The sequence below is a fragment of the Geotrypetes seraphini genome, chromosome 2, assembly GCF_902459505.1.
Source record: "Geotrypetes seraphini chromosome 2, aGeoSer1.1, whole genome shotgun sequence".
Lineage (NCBI taxonomy): Eukaryota > Metazoa > Chordata > Amphibia > Gymnophiona > Dermophiidae > Geotrypetes > Geotrypetes seraphini.
Window position 1 is genome coordinate 204,344,780 of NC_047085.1, and position 20,847 is coordinate 204,365,626.

A 20,847-nucleotide genomic window follows, 5' to 3' on the forward strand; every position below is an offset into this window, starting at 1 on the left:
GGCATTTAGAAAATTTATGAAGACTGATCTATTTGGTAAATATTTTAATTAAGTGTGTTTATACCGTGTATACTTGTATTTTCATTTTTGTTAACCGCACAGAACTGCGAGGTAGCTGTGGTATATAAGAAATTTTGTTATGTTACCTCAGGAAATACGGCTGCAGCCATTTTTGTATTTAGCATAATAGCATCATTTACTCATGGATCTTCTCATTGGATATATAAGATGGTGCATTCCTAACCTATCAGAATGAAAATGTATAGTTTATAAGTATTAACGGGACCACCATTCAAACAAACGGAACTGAGACGTATAAATCATAAAAGACAAAGTGAAGAAAAACAGTTCTCAATACCTTGGTTCTTGAGCCCACAAGGCGCCCGTTGGAACCCGTATCATCATGGGTCTGTAAAAAAAAAAAAAAACCTCCACAAAACAAAAACAGTAATCATTTATACTAATTCTTTTTATCTTTTTCTTCAGTATGTATTATTTTTCATTAGGGGTCCACAATAATAAACCTGTCAGGGTGCGGAGCAGCGGCAATGAGGTTTGTTTCACGTGTTGGAGAGAGAAAACAGCTTCTGCAGACCATCTGTGCTGTGCTGAACCCTGCTTTTGTGGTGCTGCTGTTTGTAGAAGGCATTCCAAGACAGAACTTCCCTCAGGCGTGGAATGTCCAGCGTTGGTGGGAACTTTGCCTTTCATCTACTCCAGGGAGAGACTCGCCAGCGCCATTTAACTGGCTATTCAATAAGCCTCTTCTGTTTAAAGCTTAATCTGTTCTTTTTGTTATTAGTTTGGCAAATAATTCAATGTTGTTGATGATAGTAAATTAATTAAAGATAAGTTGTTGAATGCATAGCATGTTAATTAAATGCAATTACTGGATCACATTTTTACCCTGCTCATCCATTACCAGGCTCAAGACCACTAGCATAAAATAATCCAGCATCTTCCTAGCACATATACATCACATAATATAAAAATGAAAAATCACCATTAAGATAAGTCATGATATATTTTACAATGCAAGACCAGAGGCCATGAGGCTCTGGTGCTATTTTATCTTACATATATATTTTTCCAGAACTGTATTCTATATTTCTGGACCAATGATAAACTTGCTTTAAATTAATGTTCTACATAACAACATATGAATATCCCTACTGGGTCAGACCAATGGTCCATCAAGCCTAGTAGCCCATTCCCATGGTGGCCAATCCAGGTCACCAGTACCTAGCCAAAACCCAAGGAGTAGCAATATTCCATGCTACCAATCCAGGGCAAGCAGTGGCTTCCCACATGTCTTTCTCAATAACAGACTATGGACTTTTCCTCCAGGAAATTGTCCAAACCTTTCCTAAAACCAGCTATGCTATCTGCTCTTACCAAAACCAAAAAATGCGTTCCAGAGCTTAACTAGTCTCTGAATGAAAAAAACTTTCTGAGGAAAGGGATGTTACCAGTGGTGTGCCTCAAGGTTCTGTTCTTGGGCCTGTTCTTTTTAACATTTTTTATAAGTGATATTGTTGCAGGGTTGTCGGGTAAAATTTGCCTCTTTGCAGATGACAACAAAATCTGCAATAGGGTAGACATCCCGGATGGTGTGAATAACATGAAGAAAGACCTGACAAAGCTTTGCAGTTAAAATTTAATGCTAAGAAATGCAAGGTCATGTTTTCGGCTGCAAAAAAACATGAGAATGGTATAGTTTAGGGGGTGAAGAACTTATGTGCTTGACAGAAGAGCGAGACTTGGGTATGATTGTATGTGATGATCAAACAAGTTGAAAAGGTGACAGCGAAAGCTAGTAGGATGCTAGGATGTATAGGGAAAGGTATGACCAGTAGTAATAAAGAGGTACTGATGCCCCTGTATAAGACTTCAGTGAGACCTCATTTAGAATATTGTGTACAATTCTGGAGGCCGCACCTTCAAAAAGATATAAAAAGGATGGGAGTCGGTCCAGGGAAAAGCTACTAAAATGGTGCATGGTCTTTGTCATAAGGCGTATGGGGACAGCCTTAAAGATCTCAATCTGTATACTTTGGAGGAAGACCAAAAAAACTCTGTGGAGTGACAATGTTCCTAAATGGACTTTATTTGAAATATCAGAGTTCCAAAGGTACACTAAAATCATCCACATAAAATAATTCCATCTACATAAAAGTAAATCATCCACATAAGAGCCTTAAAGGACCTAGTCCGCTAGGGATACAGGACCCAACACGGTCCGCGTTTTGACAAAAAGTCTTCTTCAGGGGTCCCTGGGGGTCCTATAAAGATGAGTACGTGGGAAACAATTGTGTGGTGAGCCGGAAGTGAGACACTGCTTGCATTTGCATTTTTGTCGAAACGCGGACCGTGTTGGGTCCTGTATCCCTAGCGGACTAGGTCCTTTAAGGCTCTTATGTGGATGATTTACTTTTATATGGATGGAATTATTTTATGTGGATGATTTTAGTGTACCTTTGGAACTTTGATACATTCAAATAAAGTCCATTTAGGAACATCGTCACTCCACAGAGTTTTTTTTGGTTTTCTCTGGATTTTCTTCTTTGTGAATATTTGGGGGTCAATTCCTTTTGTTTTTTGCTTGTTACTTTGGAGGAAGGGCAGGAGAGGGGAGATATGATAGAGACATTTAAATATCTATGTGATGTAAATGCGCATCAGTCAAATCTCTTTCATTTGAAAGGAAGCTCTGGAATGAGAGGGCATAGGATGAAGTTAAGAGGCGATAGGCTCAGGAGTAATCTAAGGAAATACTTTTTTACAGAAAGGGTGGTAGATGCGTGGAACAGTCTCCCGGAAGAGGTGAGGGAGACAGAAACTGTGTCTGAATTCAAGAAAGCCTGGGATAGGCACATGGGATCTGTTATAGAGAGGAAGAGACAATGGTTACTGTGGATGGGCAGAATAGATGGATCATGTGGCCTTTATCTACAACCATGTTTCTATGTTTAAAAAGAAGGTGCCAGTTTACAGAATTGCTACCATATATCCAATCTTAGATGCATAACTTCAGATTGGCCCTAATATGGAAAGTTATCCTTAGATCTATAGAAGTAATTCAGACTATAATGTTATTGAAAATGTACTGATTATTGAACTGATGGACTTTCATTTTCTTTTCTGAAATATTTTTCAGGTTTCATGTGTAAAGAGGAGAGAGACTGGGGCTTGGCTCCTAATTAGTGTGCTGCTTCCTTCACAGCTCATTTACATCAATGGCCAAGACAGTTCTGGGTATAATTCAGGTACAGAGAGCCATAATAGAAACTCAAGGTGTTTTTGCCCCATACACAAGAAAATTAGGTGTGGGGGCCATTTTCAAAAAAGATGTCTTAAGTCTGATTTGGACGTTTCCCACAAAATGTCCAAAGTCAGAAGCACAGAAAGTCAAATTGCTAGATGTCCAAAAATATTTTATTTAAAAAATCATCTAGGACATCCAAACCTTAGGACACCTAACTTTATACCCCATTTTCGACAAAAGAAACGTCCAAGTTGAACATGTTCAAATCCAGACCATTTGGACATGAGAGTGGCCATCATTGTGATGGACTGGTCACACAGACATGCCAACAGAGCAGTGGAACACATTAGAGGGCACTGCTGTGAACTTCACATAAAGAGTGCCAGATATACATCTCACCTTATATCACTTATAATTTATGGCGAGCCCTCCAAAACTTCCCCAAACCCTACTTGTCTACCACAACAATAGCCTTTATGGCTGCAGGTGGTACCTATATGACAGCAGAGTAGGGTTTTGGTGGAATTTAGTGGGCTCACACTTTCAACCATAAATGTGGTTAGAGTGGCGTATGGGCCTGGGTCCTCCTCTCTATGGTTCACTAACCCATCCACCAAATTACTTAAGACACCTGTGTGAGGTTCTACTAGGCTTTCCTATACCAAGTGCTGCTGTTCTAGACAGGTAAGCACTCTTTCATTCAGATTTTGGGATGGGGTGGGTGGGAGGGGATTAGTGAGGAGTGTGGGAGTATGGGGAATCATACCTTAATGTATCCAGTGGTCATCTCGTCAGTTTGGGTACCTTTGTGGTACTTAGATACTTCTAAAACAGGTCTAATTCTGAACGTCTTAAGTTCCATCCAGGACATCTTGGGAAAGGTTCAATTATTGCTGCAGGACATCCATGTTAACCGTATCCAAAGCCCAGCCAAAACATGACCATTACCCCCCCCCCCACCCCTTCTCTCCCCCGGAGCTCTGGATGCACAGCAGATGAAACATCTTTCTAGAAGTCCAGTAAAACAGTTTTGAGTGTAGGCACTTGAACATCCCGGCAATTAGGATGTTCAGGTTTTATTTGAGCCCCATAGCCCATAGCACAAACAAGCATTGATGAGTCCATTGCACTGAAGCATTCTTAGGGCTGTCTTGCAGAAGCATCAGAAGACCAAACAGTCCTTGTAGATGACCCTGAGTTTTACTGTTATCCTGTGAAATTGGCAGTTTTGAATTTCTTGCTCATGAGTCAATTATGCTGCTTCTTTCATCAATTAGATGTCAGTATATCTTAAGAAAGCTATTGCTGATGTTTATTTCTTTTTCTTTGTTTGTTTGTTTTTAAAATATTTGTAATATTTTAGGCAAATATGATTACCACGAAACAACTTACCCTGAGGTGTTTGAACATGGAAGTACTCCCTATTATGGCTACCAATCAGGTGACAATTACTTAATCACATTGACAAGTAACCCATATGCCACTGAGAACCCAGAAGGATATTACCCAGTGGAGCCAACATCTTCTGGCTACTATCCAGGCACAAAGCTAATACCCGAAGAAGCATTTCCTTACCCTGTACCCACAGAGTCTTATATTGAAGCTCAAGATGTAACTACAGTGATACCTAAGGTCCTAAATGAAGCTTCTCCGAATCTAGATGAAGACCTCTTCCCAGTTCCAGAGATCTCTCACCACTCAGAAGGTACGTGCTTATTAAGCCATGAGTTTATAGCTCAATAATTATCCAAAATGGCGTGAATACTGAGTGAGCTGGAAAGCCAATGTGTGAAATGAAGAAATCAGTAAAATAAGAACATAAGAATAGCCTTACTGGATCAGACCAATGGTCCATCTAGCCCAGTATCTCATTTTCACAGAGGCAAAAACCCAAATAGTAGCAGAGATAGGATCGCAGCAGAGGAAACAGCTCCGAAGGCCTATGGCAGCTTGCAAAGATCGCCAGCACCAGCGATCCTCTCTGCAGGCTGCTTGGCTGCTGAAATTAGATAAATGGATGCGCGGGAGGCCAGGGGGAAAGCCGGACACCAGCACTTCCCAACTGACCCTCCCCCCTTGCCCTCTAAAGCAGGAACGGCAGCGGCTGGCTAGCAAGAGGCAGCACTGCCGCTCCTGCTTTAGGGGGCACGGGGGAGGGTCAGTCACCAAATCAGGAGGCCGATTTTTTATTTTAAATCGATTCACCTGAAGTGAATCGGTGAATCGATTTGAATCGTGAATCAGGCAGCACTACTACTCATCAACAGCCTGCACTTTGATCTTCCTAAAATTAGTGCAGATAAACAAGGAAACTTAGTCACGTTTCATTATAAACTGATATGATTTCTAAAAGTGATATCTGAATATTGCAGGGTGATTTTGTATCAGATTTGCCATAGCTCCTTTAATCACTTACATAATATCAAGTACCTGATTTGTGGTCCCTCTTATCAATTGGCTGGAGGTTTCTAGTTGGATGAGATCTTGTATAACTAGATCTTTGAAAGTTATTAAATGAGGATGAAGGGGACCTAGAGGGAGCCAGCTCAATTTTTTTGTTATGAGGGATCCATCATTTTCAAAATAATGTTCTTCAAAATATATATTAAGCTGAAATTTGCGTATCAAGCTATAAATAGCCAGCCTGGTTCAAATACATCATATCTTGCTGTGGGGACAAACCCCAAACCTAAATTTAGTACTGAACATTCAACTTCCGATAAAGCTTTATCAGATATATTGATGATGGTAGATTGACTTCCCAAAGAGGTCCTCACTGGTTGGCTCGCTGTTGAGATCGTGTCTGTGACCCTTGTAAATTGTATCCCTGTGGTTGAAATTCTACATGCTGGGACCCTCTTTGCCTTACTAATTTACCAGCTTCTCTAATCTTTTCTAGATATTGTTGCCTGTTTTTCTCTTTCAGTTTACGAAGGCCTTACCTCTTTGGCTTTACCTTTCTTCAGCTACTACTCTTGGGAACCAAAGTGGCCCTCTTTTATTTACTGTCCTAACAACAAAGTTTGTTGCCCTTAAAATAGCTTCTTTCAGTTTTGCCAATGTTTTTCTACTTTCCCAACAAATTCCATGAGGTAATCCCTCATCTTGACAAAGTTAGTTACTTTGAAGACTAGAACCTTTCTACCTCAGTAGTAATATTGAACCAGAGTATGCAGTGATCACTGGATGCCAGATGATCACCCTATAACATCAGAAACACTCCTCCCATTCATAAGCATCAAGTCCAATGATGACCAATCCTGTGTGGGTTCCCTGTAGACAGTACTGCATCATGGAGAGTGATACTATTTTTCTCTGGTTATGAGGATGATTTTATATGGGAATTGTTTTTTGAAAACTTTTGGGATTCTATTGACACAATTGGACACGAGGGAACTTTTGTTGAGTCACGAGTAATGTTAATTTGATGACTGCAGCAAAGGGAATAGCATCACCACTTTTGAGGTTCATTCCTTCAACTAAAGATAAGTGTTACTTCTACAGTACTTTGATATATTAGTTTCACTGTGGATTGAATCATTGTGGTTGGTACCTACAAACAATGGATTTAAACCTAATAGCATTTATAACAAGTACAATAATTGAAGGAACTCTGGTGGTGCAGTGATGGTTCCTCTTCATAATAATCCTATTCACTCATGACTTTAATGTTGGAGCACCAAACACACCATCAAATACACGGAATTATGGTTATATTTTTATACATATTTTTACAATGGTTAGTTTTTTGACATAAAGATTTAAAATATAGTACTGCATGGTGGTTTGAAGTGCAATCTGTGGAACATTCCCTCATATGGGGTAAGTATTCATTAGGGATACTGTGAAAACCTGACTAGCTAGGGGACCCCCAGGACAGGTTTAAGAACCACTGCCCTACTCTATAGCATGCACACCTAAATTTCATAGTATGCAACTCTAAAGGGAGCATGGTCATGGGAGGGACATTTCCAGAATTTAGGCAAAATGTTATAGAATGCTTTCATTTACGCATCTGCCATCAGTTGGACACCAGCATGGACACCAGCCTTTGGCAGAAGTAAATAGTTTGGGCAGTTAGGCGCGAAATGCATGCTTACTTTGTATTTTATAAAGAATGCTCCACACAGAGCATCCTCTAAAGCAGTGTTTCTCAACTTCCTCAAGTCAAGTACTCCCTATGTCTCATAAATATCAACCGAGTACCCTGCCTAAGCTCCGCCCCAGACATGCCCAGGCTCCACCCCAGAACCATCCGCCGCCTCTACGGATGGGCAGGAATTGGTGGCCAGGCTGCATGCCCCCAACAAGCGGCCCGCATACCCCCAAGGGTATGCGTACTGCGTGTTGAGAAACATTGCTCTACAGAATCCCAGCCCCTGGCTTGGGCACCATTTATTGAATGTAGCCCTTAATGTTTCATTTTCCTGAGTGCTTTTACTTACCTAGGGGCTTTGTTCACCACAAGGCATTTGAAGCCCTTTCTTCCCTTTCTTGTACCAGGAACAACATTACACTTCCTCCTCCCGATTCGCGGTTTTAGGACTCGCAATTTCGATTATTCGCGATTTCCTAAAAATGGAATCTACCCCAACTCCCTCCCGCCTCTCGGATGTCCCCGGACCTTACCTAGTGGTCTAGCGGTCTTTCGGGGTGGCCATTTTATATGAGTGATCTGCATGGAGCAGGAGGATAGGAAGATCGCTCCTGCCCCGAAATACCACTAGACCACCAGGTAAGGTCCGGGATTCCGGGGGGAAGACGGGAGGGAGGCGGGGGTGGGTCAGAGCCGGCCCAAAAGTTATTCACGAATTTTCAATATTCGCAGGCCTTCTCTGCCCCTAACCCCTGTGAATATTGAGGGAGGAGTGTATTCCTTACTCTGCCTGCTGGTAAGAGCATCCAAAGACATTCTGATTTTAACTAATGAAGATGATGTGCAGGAAGGAAGGAGTCTCTGTTTTGTGTTATAGTGTGAGGTTGTTGTTAATGATGATGTTGGTTTTGCTCAAGTTTAACAGATTGCGCTGCTTTCTTCTTCTTCTTCTAGTCATTGACCTGCTAAAAGAGCTAAGAATTTCCAGTACTTCTGAAGTCAATGTTATTTCAGGATCAAAGAGTGACCTGACAGCGTACGAGCTAGGGCCAAGAGTACAAATCTTAAGAGAAACAAGGTACACTGAGCCATTAGAAACTAATTTACCAAGAAATTGCTTATTTCAGACTTTTTGAAGCACAACAGCAACCTGATCTTAGGCAGGGAAAAAACTCAGAAGTGTGAAACAGTGGCGTAGCTACAGGAGAAGCTTGAGAGCCTGCCCCCCTCCCCCCAAAACTGCAATACCTTAAAAGGTTGGCAGTGTTGTCCAAGCCCTACTAGCTGAAGAGTCCCATGACCCAAACCTCTCCCAGTGGGAGGAAGTGCCGCTGATGCCGGCACACCTTGCACATTCTCAGTTTGCGCACAGGAACTAAGCGTGCATGAGGAGTATAATGCCAGTGGCTGGAAAGCATGCCACCAATTTCTTTGCACTGGGAGAGGTTGTTTGCATCTGTAGCTAGAAAGCTTGCTCCCAACTTTTTTTGCACCGGGGGCAGGATGCACAAAGAAGAGAATGACAAGGGGACAAATTTTCCCCATCCCCGCAGGAACTCATTTTCCCGTCCCCGCAAGCTCCATCCTCATTTGCACAAGCCTCAAACACTTTTAAATCATAAGTGTTCGAGGCTTGTGTGGTTAAGGCAGAGCTTACAGGAAAGGGACAGGGACAGCGACAAAACTCAAGGGGACAGGATGGGAAAATTGAGTTCCTGTGGGGACGGGGACAAATTTGTCCCAGTGTCATTCTCTAGCACAAAGGTTCAGCAACTCAGTAGGAAACACCAGGTTGGGATTTGCTGGGCTATGCTCAGCACAAATAGCTTGCAAACTATATGCATGTTATTTGTGCTGAGTACCCTTGGTGAAAGGAACTATGCCTGGTGCCTGAACACAAGAGCTGAGTGGTAGGCACAGCTCTTGTGCACAGGCCCAGTACAATTTCTGTGATCGTCAGAGTTCTCAGGCAAGTTTATTTTTGTTTGTTTGGGAGTTTTTTTTAGTTTCACACATAATATGGATGCAGCTGTTGTGTGGGTTTTGTGTGAGTGTGGGTTTCATTTTCAAAACACCTAGACACACAAAGCACCATAGGATTTTATGTAGTTTGTATGTCTAAGTGCTTTGAAAATGAGCATCCAAGTGTCCTGCGCCTATGGTTAGAACACAGCTGTTAGGTGCGGAATATGAATGCACATACAACAAGCACAAACAACTATAGGCAGCTCCAGATTCACCCAGAAAATTTGCATGGTAAAAGGTAGGGTCACCAGATTTTATGTACATAAAATCCGGACACATTGATCCACCCCCAGGCCCGCCCAGTTCCACCCATCCATCCACCGAATTCCATCCACACCATGCCCCAACCTTACCCCCTAGCCCTGCCCCCTCAGCCTGCTCATTGGTTGGGATGGGCATCTGTGCATGCGCAAATGCCCCTCCTGATGAGATCTGCTTTTCAAAACCTGGACAAAGTGCCGGGTTTTGAATAGCTGTCCGTACGCCCGGACATGCCCGCTAAAAAGAGGAACATGTCCGGGTAAATCCAGACATCTGGTAACCATAGTGAAAGGTGAGCGTTCCCTGCTGTGCATTACAAGAAGTGCATATTTTAATACTAATGAGCTCCTCGTAATGCATTTGCATAGGATTCTCTGTGGCTGCTACTGTGATTGATAGAAGCCCCCGATTACTCTTTTGTGCATCAGAGGCTTAGCTACCTTGCAAGTAAGACTGGCTAAAATCAGTCTTGCTTCTATGGCAAGTTTTTGAATATCAGGGCCTGGCAGTAGCATAGTAAGGGGGGTGGGGAGCAGCCCGCCCCAGGTTCTGTCTTGGTGGGGCTGTTGACACCTCTCCTACTTTCTGCCCCCCTCCTTACCTCTTTGTCTCTTCACAGGCATGAGCAGCATCTCCAACCTGCCGCTCTTGCCGGCCTCGGCTTTCCCTCTGAAGTCACTTCCTGGTCAGGAACTGACATCAGAGGGAGAGCTGAGGCCTGAAGAGGCAGCAGGTTGGAGATGCTGGCAAAGAATTAAAGAGGTATGGGGGACAAGGGAAAGCGCACGCATGGTGGGGGGATGGGGAAGGAGCAGGTGTTAGAGAAGAGGGCAGGGATACCACTGTCCTGGGTGCCTCCTACTCTCACTACGCCACTGGGGCCTGTTAGAAGTCTGAGCCGCAGAACTCTCTTCAGCTGGCGGGGCTTGGACATCCCTGCCAGCACAGGTAACATTTTTTATGGGGGTGGGATGGGGAAAAAGCAGAGAAGAATAAGTGACTCCCCCTAATCTGCTCCAGGGCCCCTACAAAAATGGACTGCTGGCTACACCCCTGCTGTGAAAAGAAAATCAAATTTTAATCATGAAGAGAATGATTTATCTCTCGCTTGATGCCTCTAGAACAGTGGTCTCAAACTCAAACCCTTTGCAGGGCCACATTTTGGATTTGTAGGTACTTGTAGGGCCTCAGAAAAAATAGTTAACGTCTTATTAAAGAAATGACAATTTTGCATGAGGTATAACTCTTTATAGTTTATAAATCTTTCCTTTTGGCTAAGTCTAAATAATAATATTGTAATTTATAGCTAAAGAGACATAGGATCAAGAAACTATTTTATTTTACTTTTGTGATTATGATAAACATACCGAGGGCCTCAAAATAGCATCTGGCGGGCTGCATGTGGCCCCCAGGCTGCGAATATGAGACCACTGCTCTAGAATATAAACTTTGGTAGAACAGGTGCAATTATATTTCTTCAAAATCTGATGCCATTAGAGATCCAAAGGTAGTAATTAGCAACAACTATGTAATAAGACCGGGTTGGAGAGAAATATATTATTCTTGCCATTTGACTAAATTCCTTAATGTTCACACAGTGTACCTTTAAAAATAATTAGAGCTTGTTAAAGTGTCCAGTCAGCTGTTTAGTAGAAGCACACTGCTTGCAAATAAGACAAAATTATACCAAATGATCATTTCAAACAAGCTATTTTTCCTGCTTTTCCACTATTCTTACAGGGTGTAATTTTATAAGTGAGTTCAGAGCTAGACCAGCATTGTATGGACCCATATAAAACTGCGCCAGCATATAATATATAATGCATAAGAGTAGGTGGTAGGAAAAGACAGCACTTACTTTCACGTAACGTGTGCATATGTGTTCCCAAGAGCGAAGAATGAGTTGGACCACATACACGTGCACACACACACTTTCACCATCTCTCTCTCTCACACACACACACGTTCACCATATCTCTCTCTCTCTCTATCTCTCACACAGACACATAGTTTCACCATCATACACACACACACATTTTCACCTCTCTCTCTCACCCCCCCCCCACATACACTTTCACCATCTCTCTCTCATGCGCACACACACTTTCACCATCTCACACACACACAGTTTCACCATAATATAGGTGCCTGTGGTCCTTTCCATTGCAAATGCAAGCAGTGTCTCACTTCCGGCTCTCCACACAATTGTTTCCCACGTACTCACCTTTATAGGACCCCCAGGGACCCCTGAAGAAGAATTTTTGTCGAAACGCGGACCGTGTTGGGTCCTGTATCCCTAGCGGACTAGGTCCTTTAAGGCTCTTATGTGGATGATTTACTTTTATATGGATGGAATTATTTTATGTGGATGATTTCAGTGTACCTTTGGAACTTTGACACTTTCAAGTAAAGTCCATTTAGGAACATCGTCACTCCACAGAGTTTTTTTGGCTTTCTCTGGATTTTCTTCTTTGTGGATATTTTGGGGTCAATTCCTTTTGTTTTGTCCTTAACTATTATACAACAATCCTGCACCATAGTTTGCCTAGAGATTTTGTGCCAGGCTGAAGTAGTAGATACCCTTTTTGATGGTACATCTGAAATATATTTGGGAAGCATGGTAAATAGTGCCCTTTGTTTGAATAACAAATGATTCAATTAATTTTCTGGAAAGTGAAAAAGTTTATTTGTTTTGTCAACCCCGTGATAGATTTAGGAAATATATTTAATAAAGTGGAGAAAATGCAGCAGGAATGGGTCATCCAAAGTGTGATCTTCATTGATCAACTATGAATTTCAATCCTTGAACTTTTTATGTTTGTTACTTATAGTGTTTGTTTTGAATAACTTTCCCTATGTTTGATCTACAGAGATTTTTGAGAACCCGCTAGGTTTTGAATATATATATATAAAAAGGGTTCTTTTACAAAGCTGTGGTTAAAATTGGCCTTAGAGTATCCTTACGTGGGTGGGTACATTAAGGCTATTTTTACCATGGCTCTAAAAACCCTATTTTTTTTAAATCACCACAAATAAGCTGCTCTTAGCTTTATCCTTCTCCTCCACTGCCAATTCCAGACTTCGTTCCTTTCATCTAGCTGCTCCCTGTGTGGGTAACAAATTTCAAGAAGCTGGAAACAATCCAGGAAAAATTAACATATATAAAACAACAATTCTTATCTAAAAATCATTTTGTCCTTAATAGGTATGCTTTAAAGAGCACCAATTGTACCATCTTTCTAAAAGTAATCCATTACACTGCACAACAATTTTTTGGTTAAGTCTTGATTCCTGAAAAGTTTTTGGTGATTATGACAGGTACCAACTTGGTATGCTCAAATATGGTTTTGGTTTTACTGCATCACGTAAGAACTATGAGAAATAGACATTTTTATGTTTACTGACAATAAAATATATAGTCAAGTTTACGTTTCGCACAAGCGACTAAATGAAACAGAATTAAAAGTGTTTTGCTCCCGAGTTTCTTTTATATTCAGTGTCTGGTGCATCACGTTGTAGCATCCAACAATAGTCGGCAAGCATTGACGGATTCCAATTGCCCTGGTATCGTTTCTCCATCGTAGCTATGTCTTGATGAAACCTTTCACCGTGCTCGTCACTCACAGCACCGAGATTTGCGGGGAAGAAGTCCAAGTGTGAATGGAGGAAATGAATCTTGAGTGACATATTGCACTTCATTCTCTTGTATGCTTTGAGAAGTTTGTCTACCAGCTGAATGTAGTTTGGGGCTCTGTAATTGCCCAGAAAATTGTCAACAACGTCTTTCAAGGCTTTCCAGCCAATTTTTTCCGGCCCAACTAACAGATCTTCAAATCGCTTGTCACTCATAACATGTCTGATCTGGGGGCCAACAAAAATACCCTCTTTGATCTTGGCATCAGTTATTCTTGGGAACATCTGTCTTAAATAACGAAAACCTTCCCCTTCCTTGTTCATTGCTTTCACAAAATTCTTCATGAGTCCCAGTTTAATGTGAAGAGGAGGCAAAAATATCTTTGTCGGGTCAACAAGCGATTCATGTGCTACATTTTTCTGTCCTGGAACTAACTTTTTACGGAGTGGCCAGTTCTTTCTAGAATAGTGCGACTCTCTGTCTCGGCTGTCCCATTCGCAGATGAAACAGCAGTACTTTGTATAGCCAAGCTGCAGTCCTAGTAACAGAGCAACGACTTTGAGGTCTCCACAGATATTCCAGTTATACCTGGTATACTGGACATACTTTAGTAACATTTCCATATTCTCATATGTTTCTTTCATATGTGCTGCATAGCCAACAGGTACTGAAGGATAAACGTTGCCATTGTGCAACAGAACAGCTTTCAGGCTTAACATTGACGAATCAATGAAAAGACGCCACTCTTCCGGGTTGTGATCACAACCAAAGACCGAGAACAATCCTTCAATGTCACAACAGAAACAGAGACTGTCGACTTGTGCAAAAAATTTGGTTATATCATGATGCCGGTCTCGAAACACAGAAATTTTCGTACCTGGTGATAGCAAACACCATTCCTGCAGTCTCGAACCTAGCAGCTCAGCTTTTGCTTTTGACAGACCCAAATCTCTGACCAAATCGTTCAATTCGGACTGTGTTATCAGATGTGGATCACCTGATGAGGATGGTTCAAAATCCGGGTCAATGTCACTGTTAGAACCCTGCACTGCAGTTTCTTCATCTGGTTCGTCTAAGGTCCAATCCTCTGGTGGTTTCGGAACTGGAAGACTGTCATCATGTGGCATGGGTCTCATTGCTGAAGGCAGATTAGGATATTCAATTGACTTCTTGTTTTTGGCAGAGAAACCAGACACATTAGTCAAACAGAAATAACAGTCCGTCACATGGTCTTTCTGTTCTCGCCATATCATCGGAACAGCAAATGGCATCGTCTTTCGAGTACCTCTGAGCCAGGCTCTCAGACTAACAGCACATGTCGCACAGCAAATGTGAGGCGCCCATTGCTTGTCTTGATCACCTATTTTGCAGCCAAAATACAGATGATAGGCTTTCTTTACAAGGGCAGTCATCGAACGTCTCTGAGGCGTAAGTGTATATTCCCCACAGATATAGCAGAATGTGTCGCGGCTGTTACGACACCGACGAGACATATTGCCCGACACCAAAACGTCTATAGCATCAAGCTTACTTACTGTTATATTGCTACAGCTACTATACTACTATACTTTACTATACTGATACTATATACACACACGGACTATCTATATTAACCAAATGAGCAGGATCGGTGTATGGAAGCCACCATTATAGCATGGTGAGACAGCGCAAGCTCGTTCAGACCTGCCCAGACATGCCCAGGATGTCATCTTCCATAAAACAGCTTCCAACCTGGCTAGATTTTATGCATGGACATACCCAGGCGGCACAAACCGTTGTTGATAAGACACTTATGGGAGAAAAAATTGTTTGCATCCAAATATAAGAAAAAATCACGACAAAATTGAAGATTTCTCTGAAATGGTACGTGATGGGTAATTTTTGATGTAATATTCATGATCAGCACCCAAAATTCTATAAGAAACACCCAGCAGTGTTCAGGAAGCAAAAACTTTGTTGTGCAGTGTTATTTGACTCATAAAAAAAAGACCATTCCAAGCTATGACTTCCACCCGCAAACATGCCCTCTATAATTGCCTCCATAATGAATAAGTGAAAAAGCCCATTTGCAAACATTTGATTCTAAAGGTTTCAAGTTACGGTACTTTCTTTTTGTAATTTTCGCTAGCATTTTTTTTTTTTTTTTAAACCATTTTCTCAGAAACATTCCTGTGGTTTTACTTTTTAAGGTTTGTTACTCCGTATGGACTCCCTGAAGAATTCTCTCTGGTTTCAACCTTCAGAATGGGAAGGGAAACTCTTGAGAAATCATGGAACCTTCTGGAGGTGAAAGACAGAAATGGCACTGAACAGTTCAGACTGCGCCTGTACGGTGAGATGAATGCCGTTGAGGTGTATAACGAGGCCGCATCGGGCGATGAGAAGATCACCACATTTGAGAATGTGGAAAAGTTGTTTGATGGGGCATGGCACAAGCTCTCTCTGAGTGCAAGGAGAAACCAGCTCGCTCTATATGTGGACTGTCAGCTGGCAGGCACAGCCCCCAGCAGCCTGGATGGTTCAATAAAAACAGATGGTGTCAGCATATTAGCTAAGAACGCAAAGGATAACTCTACTTCTAGGGTAAGCAAAAAAAAAAAAAAAAAAAAGCAACTGGCTCTATGTGTATTTTATATTTGTCTTTGGCCAACCAGGGGTATTCAAGAATGGGTAAAATCTCAATCAAATGGGAACAAGGAAAGCATTCCTGAATCCCTACTGTGTAAGTTCATCCATCTATGTAGCACCACACACACAAACATACCAGTGCCCCCCTACCACTACCCCCACACACACTAGTGTCCACCCTAACCCTCCCCCCCCCCACACACACACCAGTGCCCCACTTTACCCCCACCTCTCTCTTTCCTTCCCTTCCCACCCTTCCCAATCCATGCATCATTGCTTCTTACAGCAGTTCTTTTCAGGTGATTCTTACACACACTGCCAGCAGTTGACACGGAAGCCTCCCCTCTGACGCAAAATGCAAACGCATTAGAGGGAAAGCTCCTGGGTTACCTGCCAGCAGCATGTAGGAACCACTGCCGGCGGCCTGTGAAGTCAAAGTCCTGCACTGCTGGGTGGCGGGCCTGAGCTCAAACTGGATGGGCCAAACTTACCCAGGCCCACCCTGTAGCTATGCTCCTGACACACACACAGATTCATTTCATAAGCTGTGGATGCAGGTAGCCTGTGCCTGTTATGTGTTTGAAATGTCCAGTCCATAAATAGCAAACCCTCATGGCCAGTGTACCATTTGAGATTAAAAAAAACCCAAACAAACAACAACTTAAAGGCCTAAAAAGAGCACATGGCCTAAAATTGTGAGCTTGACCCTTAGTGGTAGTAGCACAAGGGTACTACTGAGGGCCAATGTGTGCTATTTTGAACTGGTGTGTGACAGGGCAGGAGTGACTGGGGATCGTTCCTGCCCCATTGTCCTGCCAACTAGACATTGAGGAAACCTCCAGCAGGTCCTGCTGGTCCTTTTGGGGGGTGGGGGCTTTAGAATGGTTCCAGGTATTCTCTTCAGAGAGAAGGTGTCTTTGCTGGGGGATTCTGAGGGGTGCCTTGAGGTGTGTGGGGAATGCTGTTGGGAGTCTGAGGTGCCTTAAGGGGGGTAGGGGGTGGGGAGAGCCAGATGAGATGAGAGGTATGGGAGTCCTTCTGTTGGGGAAGACTTGCTAGGGGTTTGGGGGTGTTTTATTATGGGAGGGGGAGGTTAAGAGGTCCTGCTCTGAGTCTGGTGGTTCCTTCGGGCTGTACTCCCAGAGCAGAGCAGTGATGAGGTCAGAGCTACGCAGGCCTCCTTAAATGCTGCTGCCATTTGTCTGTGTTGGGAGGAGGATGTATTCAAGGTGAATACTTGGAGCAATGTGTAGCCTGGATATAGAAGCCTCTACAGTTTCAAAGTACTGGAGAAGAGAAGAGCAGGATGTGTGAACGTCCTTCCCCCCCCCCCCCCCCTCCGCTGAAAGCTGCAAGAGAGATCCATTCCTAGCATAGCTCTAAGGTCAAATAGTTTGTCCACTCCTGACCTAGTTGAGCTAGACGGATATAGTCATCTTTCACACACTAACAATACATTAAAATGATAGACGGCTATTGTATTTTTCCACTAGTACTTCTGATTGTATATCTTTATTGTGCCATGCCTGTTTCTCTTGTTGACTCTAATAAAAATTATATTTAAAAAAAAAAAGATACTCAGTCAAAGGAGTACACGATAATACTTGTTTAAGCAAAGAAACAGGTAATTATGGCAAAGCCCAAAACTTGCATAGTATAAAACACGATCACCATTCTACTGGCACTGCAGTTCCTTCGTCATTTCACCTGAGCCCATCTCTGCTGCCTATTTGATGTCTAATGGAAATTTTTGACTTGATTTATGTTCCAGGTGGATATGCAGCAACTTGAGTTCTCTGCTGATCCATTTTGGGCAGCTGAGGAGGCCTGCTGTGAACTGCCCGACCTGGTGTGTATCCTGCTACATTAACTTAATGCCTACAGTGTCATCTCAGGTCCTACTCCAACCACCCTGTGCTCCTTCCCTTGCCATTTCCTTCTGCACAAGGGATTGCCGAAAAGTTCTCAGCCCAACCAAGAAGAGAATGATGTGAATATGGTTCAATCGATGATCTGAAACAATGTCAAAACATAGAATTTCGTTTCTGCAAATTAGCACTTAACAAAATAAAGAGAACACTCTTCTCAGTTACAGTGGCAAATAGAGAGCTGCATAGGAACGGGGAGGATGGGAATCCCGTGGGACCCGCGGGGATCCTGTGGGTTCCCCCTCCAGGTCAAGGGGATCCTGTGGGGACGCTGCCTTGGGTCACAGTGATCCCATGGGGACGCCGCCTCGGGTCGCAGGGATTCCATAGGGATGCCCCTCGTGGTCGCTGGAATCCCACGGGGTTGGAGAGCTTGGTTGATACGCACCTTTAACCACCCTCCACATTGTAGTCTTCTTTGCAGCGTGCAGCGCTCTCAGTACGCCACCAGTAGCTGACCCGGAAGTCTTCCCCGACATCAGAGCTGGCGTCGAAGGGAAGTCTTCCTGTCAGCTACATGCAGCGTGCAGGGCCTGCTGCCCTGCGAAGAAGTGCGGCTGGAAATAGTGCTGCCCTTCAACAGCTATGGTAATTAGGGCAGCCTGCAAAAAGATCGCTGGTGCACCTGAACTCTCGCTGCCAGTCATACTGATTCTAGGCTAATGGAGATCGGAGTTCAAAAGAGCTGAGTCTTGCCTTTGAAGTACATAGAAATGAAAGACCAGCATGATAGGGGAGTGGCTAGTGCTTAGAAGTCTGGCAAAGGGGGAATTTGGATCGGAATTCACCTTGAGAGCTATGTTCAGGACTTCTGAGAGAAATTCAGAGGGCAGAGATCTCATCTGATCCAAAAATCCACATAAATTGGGCATATGAGAAAAAGTTCCCTTCAGAGGAGACACCGCCAAGGAAAAGGATCTAGGCTGCCCTAATTAGCTGAAGGTGAGACTGGGAGGCCAGGGGGGAAACTGGAGGACGCTGCGGAGAGGAGGGGGGATTAAAAAAAGGAGGGGGTGTTAAAAAATGATTGTATTTTATTGTTGGTTTAAATAAACTAAGACTTTTAAAAAATTTAAACTTTCTGAAGTACAGTAATTGCTGATTTTTATGGGGACAGGTAACTTTTAGGGGGGGATGGGCGGGGACGGGTGGGGATGGAGGGATTCCTCGCGGGGACGGGTGGGATTTTGGCATGGACAAGTGGGATTACTGTCCCCATGCAACACTAGTGGCAAAATAATGCTCAGAATTTAGGAAGCTAATTGGTTGGGCTGAGAACTTTACAGCACCCATTGTACCTCTCCCAAGCATGTTGCTGTCTGAGGTGCTCTTTCTCCTCTCTAGCATCATCCCCTGACATCTAGCTTTTGAGTTTCTTCTATGGAAAATGCTGCCACCTGGTATCTGATGAAAACCAGAGTCGCTGTAAACTCTTCAGCCCTGTCTTGGGAATGATGTGCAACGCTGACCCTTGTTATAATCTGTTTTTCATTGCTATTATCCATTTTATTTTGTACAGGAAGACAGGGTAAGTCACAAGGACAGGGGTAGGGAACTCCGATCCTCGAGAGCCGTATTCCAGCCGGGTTTTCAGGATTTCCCCAATGAATATGCATTGAAAGCGGTGCATGCAAATAGATCTCATGCATATTCATTGGGGAAATCCTGAAAACCCGACTGGAATACGGCTTTCGAGGACCAGAGTTCCCTACCCCTGCACTAGGGGGTGGATATTTGAGGGGAAAAAAAATACCCATGTAGAGGTAACTGCATATCAGCGGTCTAGCAGGAGCTGGATGTTACCCAGGGGGTGCACTAGTTTTTTGCAATCTGCTGTTCTATATTTTTTTTTGTTTCCTCCTTCCTGCTTCTTCTCTCTTTGTTTCCTCTTTCCTTTAACCAATGGAGTTCTTTTTATCCTTAGCTTGTTTCCTTTATTTTTGTATTGTGCATTGCCTTGTTATCTTCCCATCTATGTAAAATGTCAAAATGGTGTCTATTTCATTAGGCAACAAACTTCCTATGTGCCTTTATAAAACAGGCTCCCAGGATTATCTCAGCATGCAAATTGTACATGTGCATTCTATACAACACGCTTGAAGATTGCAACACTACACATACTGCACCCTGTCAATTTCACCAGATGGATAAGAGTAGGAGCAGTCTTAAAGTGTGCCTGTTTTATAAGATAAAAAATAGACCTAATTTATGCCAAAAAAGTCAAATATCAAAGTACAAAGAAATTTGGCAAAAATCTTTACAGCGGGCCTAAGCCCCCTACACCCAGCTCACGGGGAAAGCACCTATATCTGTTATAGAAAAGAGACTTCAGTACTGGGGAAAATGTGATTGATAACCAAATAGTATTACCCCAGGCTGACAATTCATGAATGGCAATCATTAGGCTACTACCTAAATGAGTCCATCCCTTACATCAGTAAGGTGCGCTAACTGATTTAGCGGGCTAAATGCTAAGACATCCATTTTATTCCTAAGGGCATCTTAGCATTTAGCGCGCACTAATCTATAGGGCACACTAAATCGGTTAGCGCTTTTTAATAAAAAGGACCCCTCAGTCTTTGCAATTTTTAATTATAATTGTGCATAAAAAAATCCAAATTCATAGAAACATGACGGCAGATAAAGGCCAAATGGCCCATCTAGTCTGCCCATCCACAGTAACCATTATTTCTTTCTCTCTCTGAGAGATCCCATGTGCCTATCCCAGGCCCTCTTGAATTCAGACAGTCTCTGTTTCCACCACCTCTTCCAGGAGACTGTTCCATGCATCTACCACCCTCTCTGTAAAAAAGTATTTCCTCAGATTGCTCCGGAGCCTATCACTTCTTAACACCATTCTATGTCCTCTCATTGCAGAGTTTCCTTTCAAATGAAAGATACTCGACTCATTTATTTATTTTATTTATTTATTTATTAAATTTTCCATACCGTCCTCCCAGGGGAGCAATGGGGGGGGATTAAGTGACTTGCCCAGGGTCACAAGGAGCAG

General features: G+C 42.9%; 1 protein-coding gene across 1 annotated transcript in view; it reads left to right on the forward strand.

Annotated features, from left to right (window-relative positions):
* The first annotated feature begins 548 nt into the window (after nt 1–548).
* Nucleotides 549–20,847, forward strand: part of LOC117354848 (collagen alpha-1(IX) chain-like) — an 89,087-nt gene continuing 68,788 nt past the window's right edge. The window contains exons 1-5 of the mRNA XM_033932815.1: nt 549–687; nt 4,629–4,970; nt 8,316–8,439; nt 15,471–15,864; nt 17,681–17,758. Coding sequence (XP_033788706.1) covers nt 549–687; nt 4,629–4,970; nt 8,316–8,439; nt 15,471–15,864; nt 17,681–17,758 — 1,077 coding nt within the window. The remainder of the gene's footprint in view (nt 688–4,628; nt 4,971–8,315; nt 8,440–15,470; nt 15,865–17,680; nt 17,759–20,847) is intronic.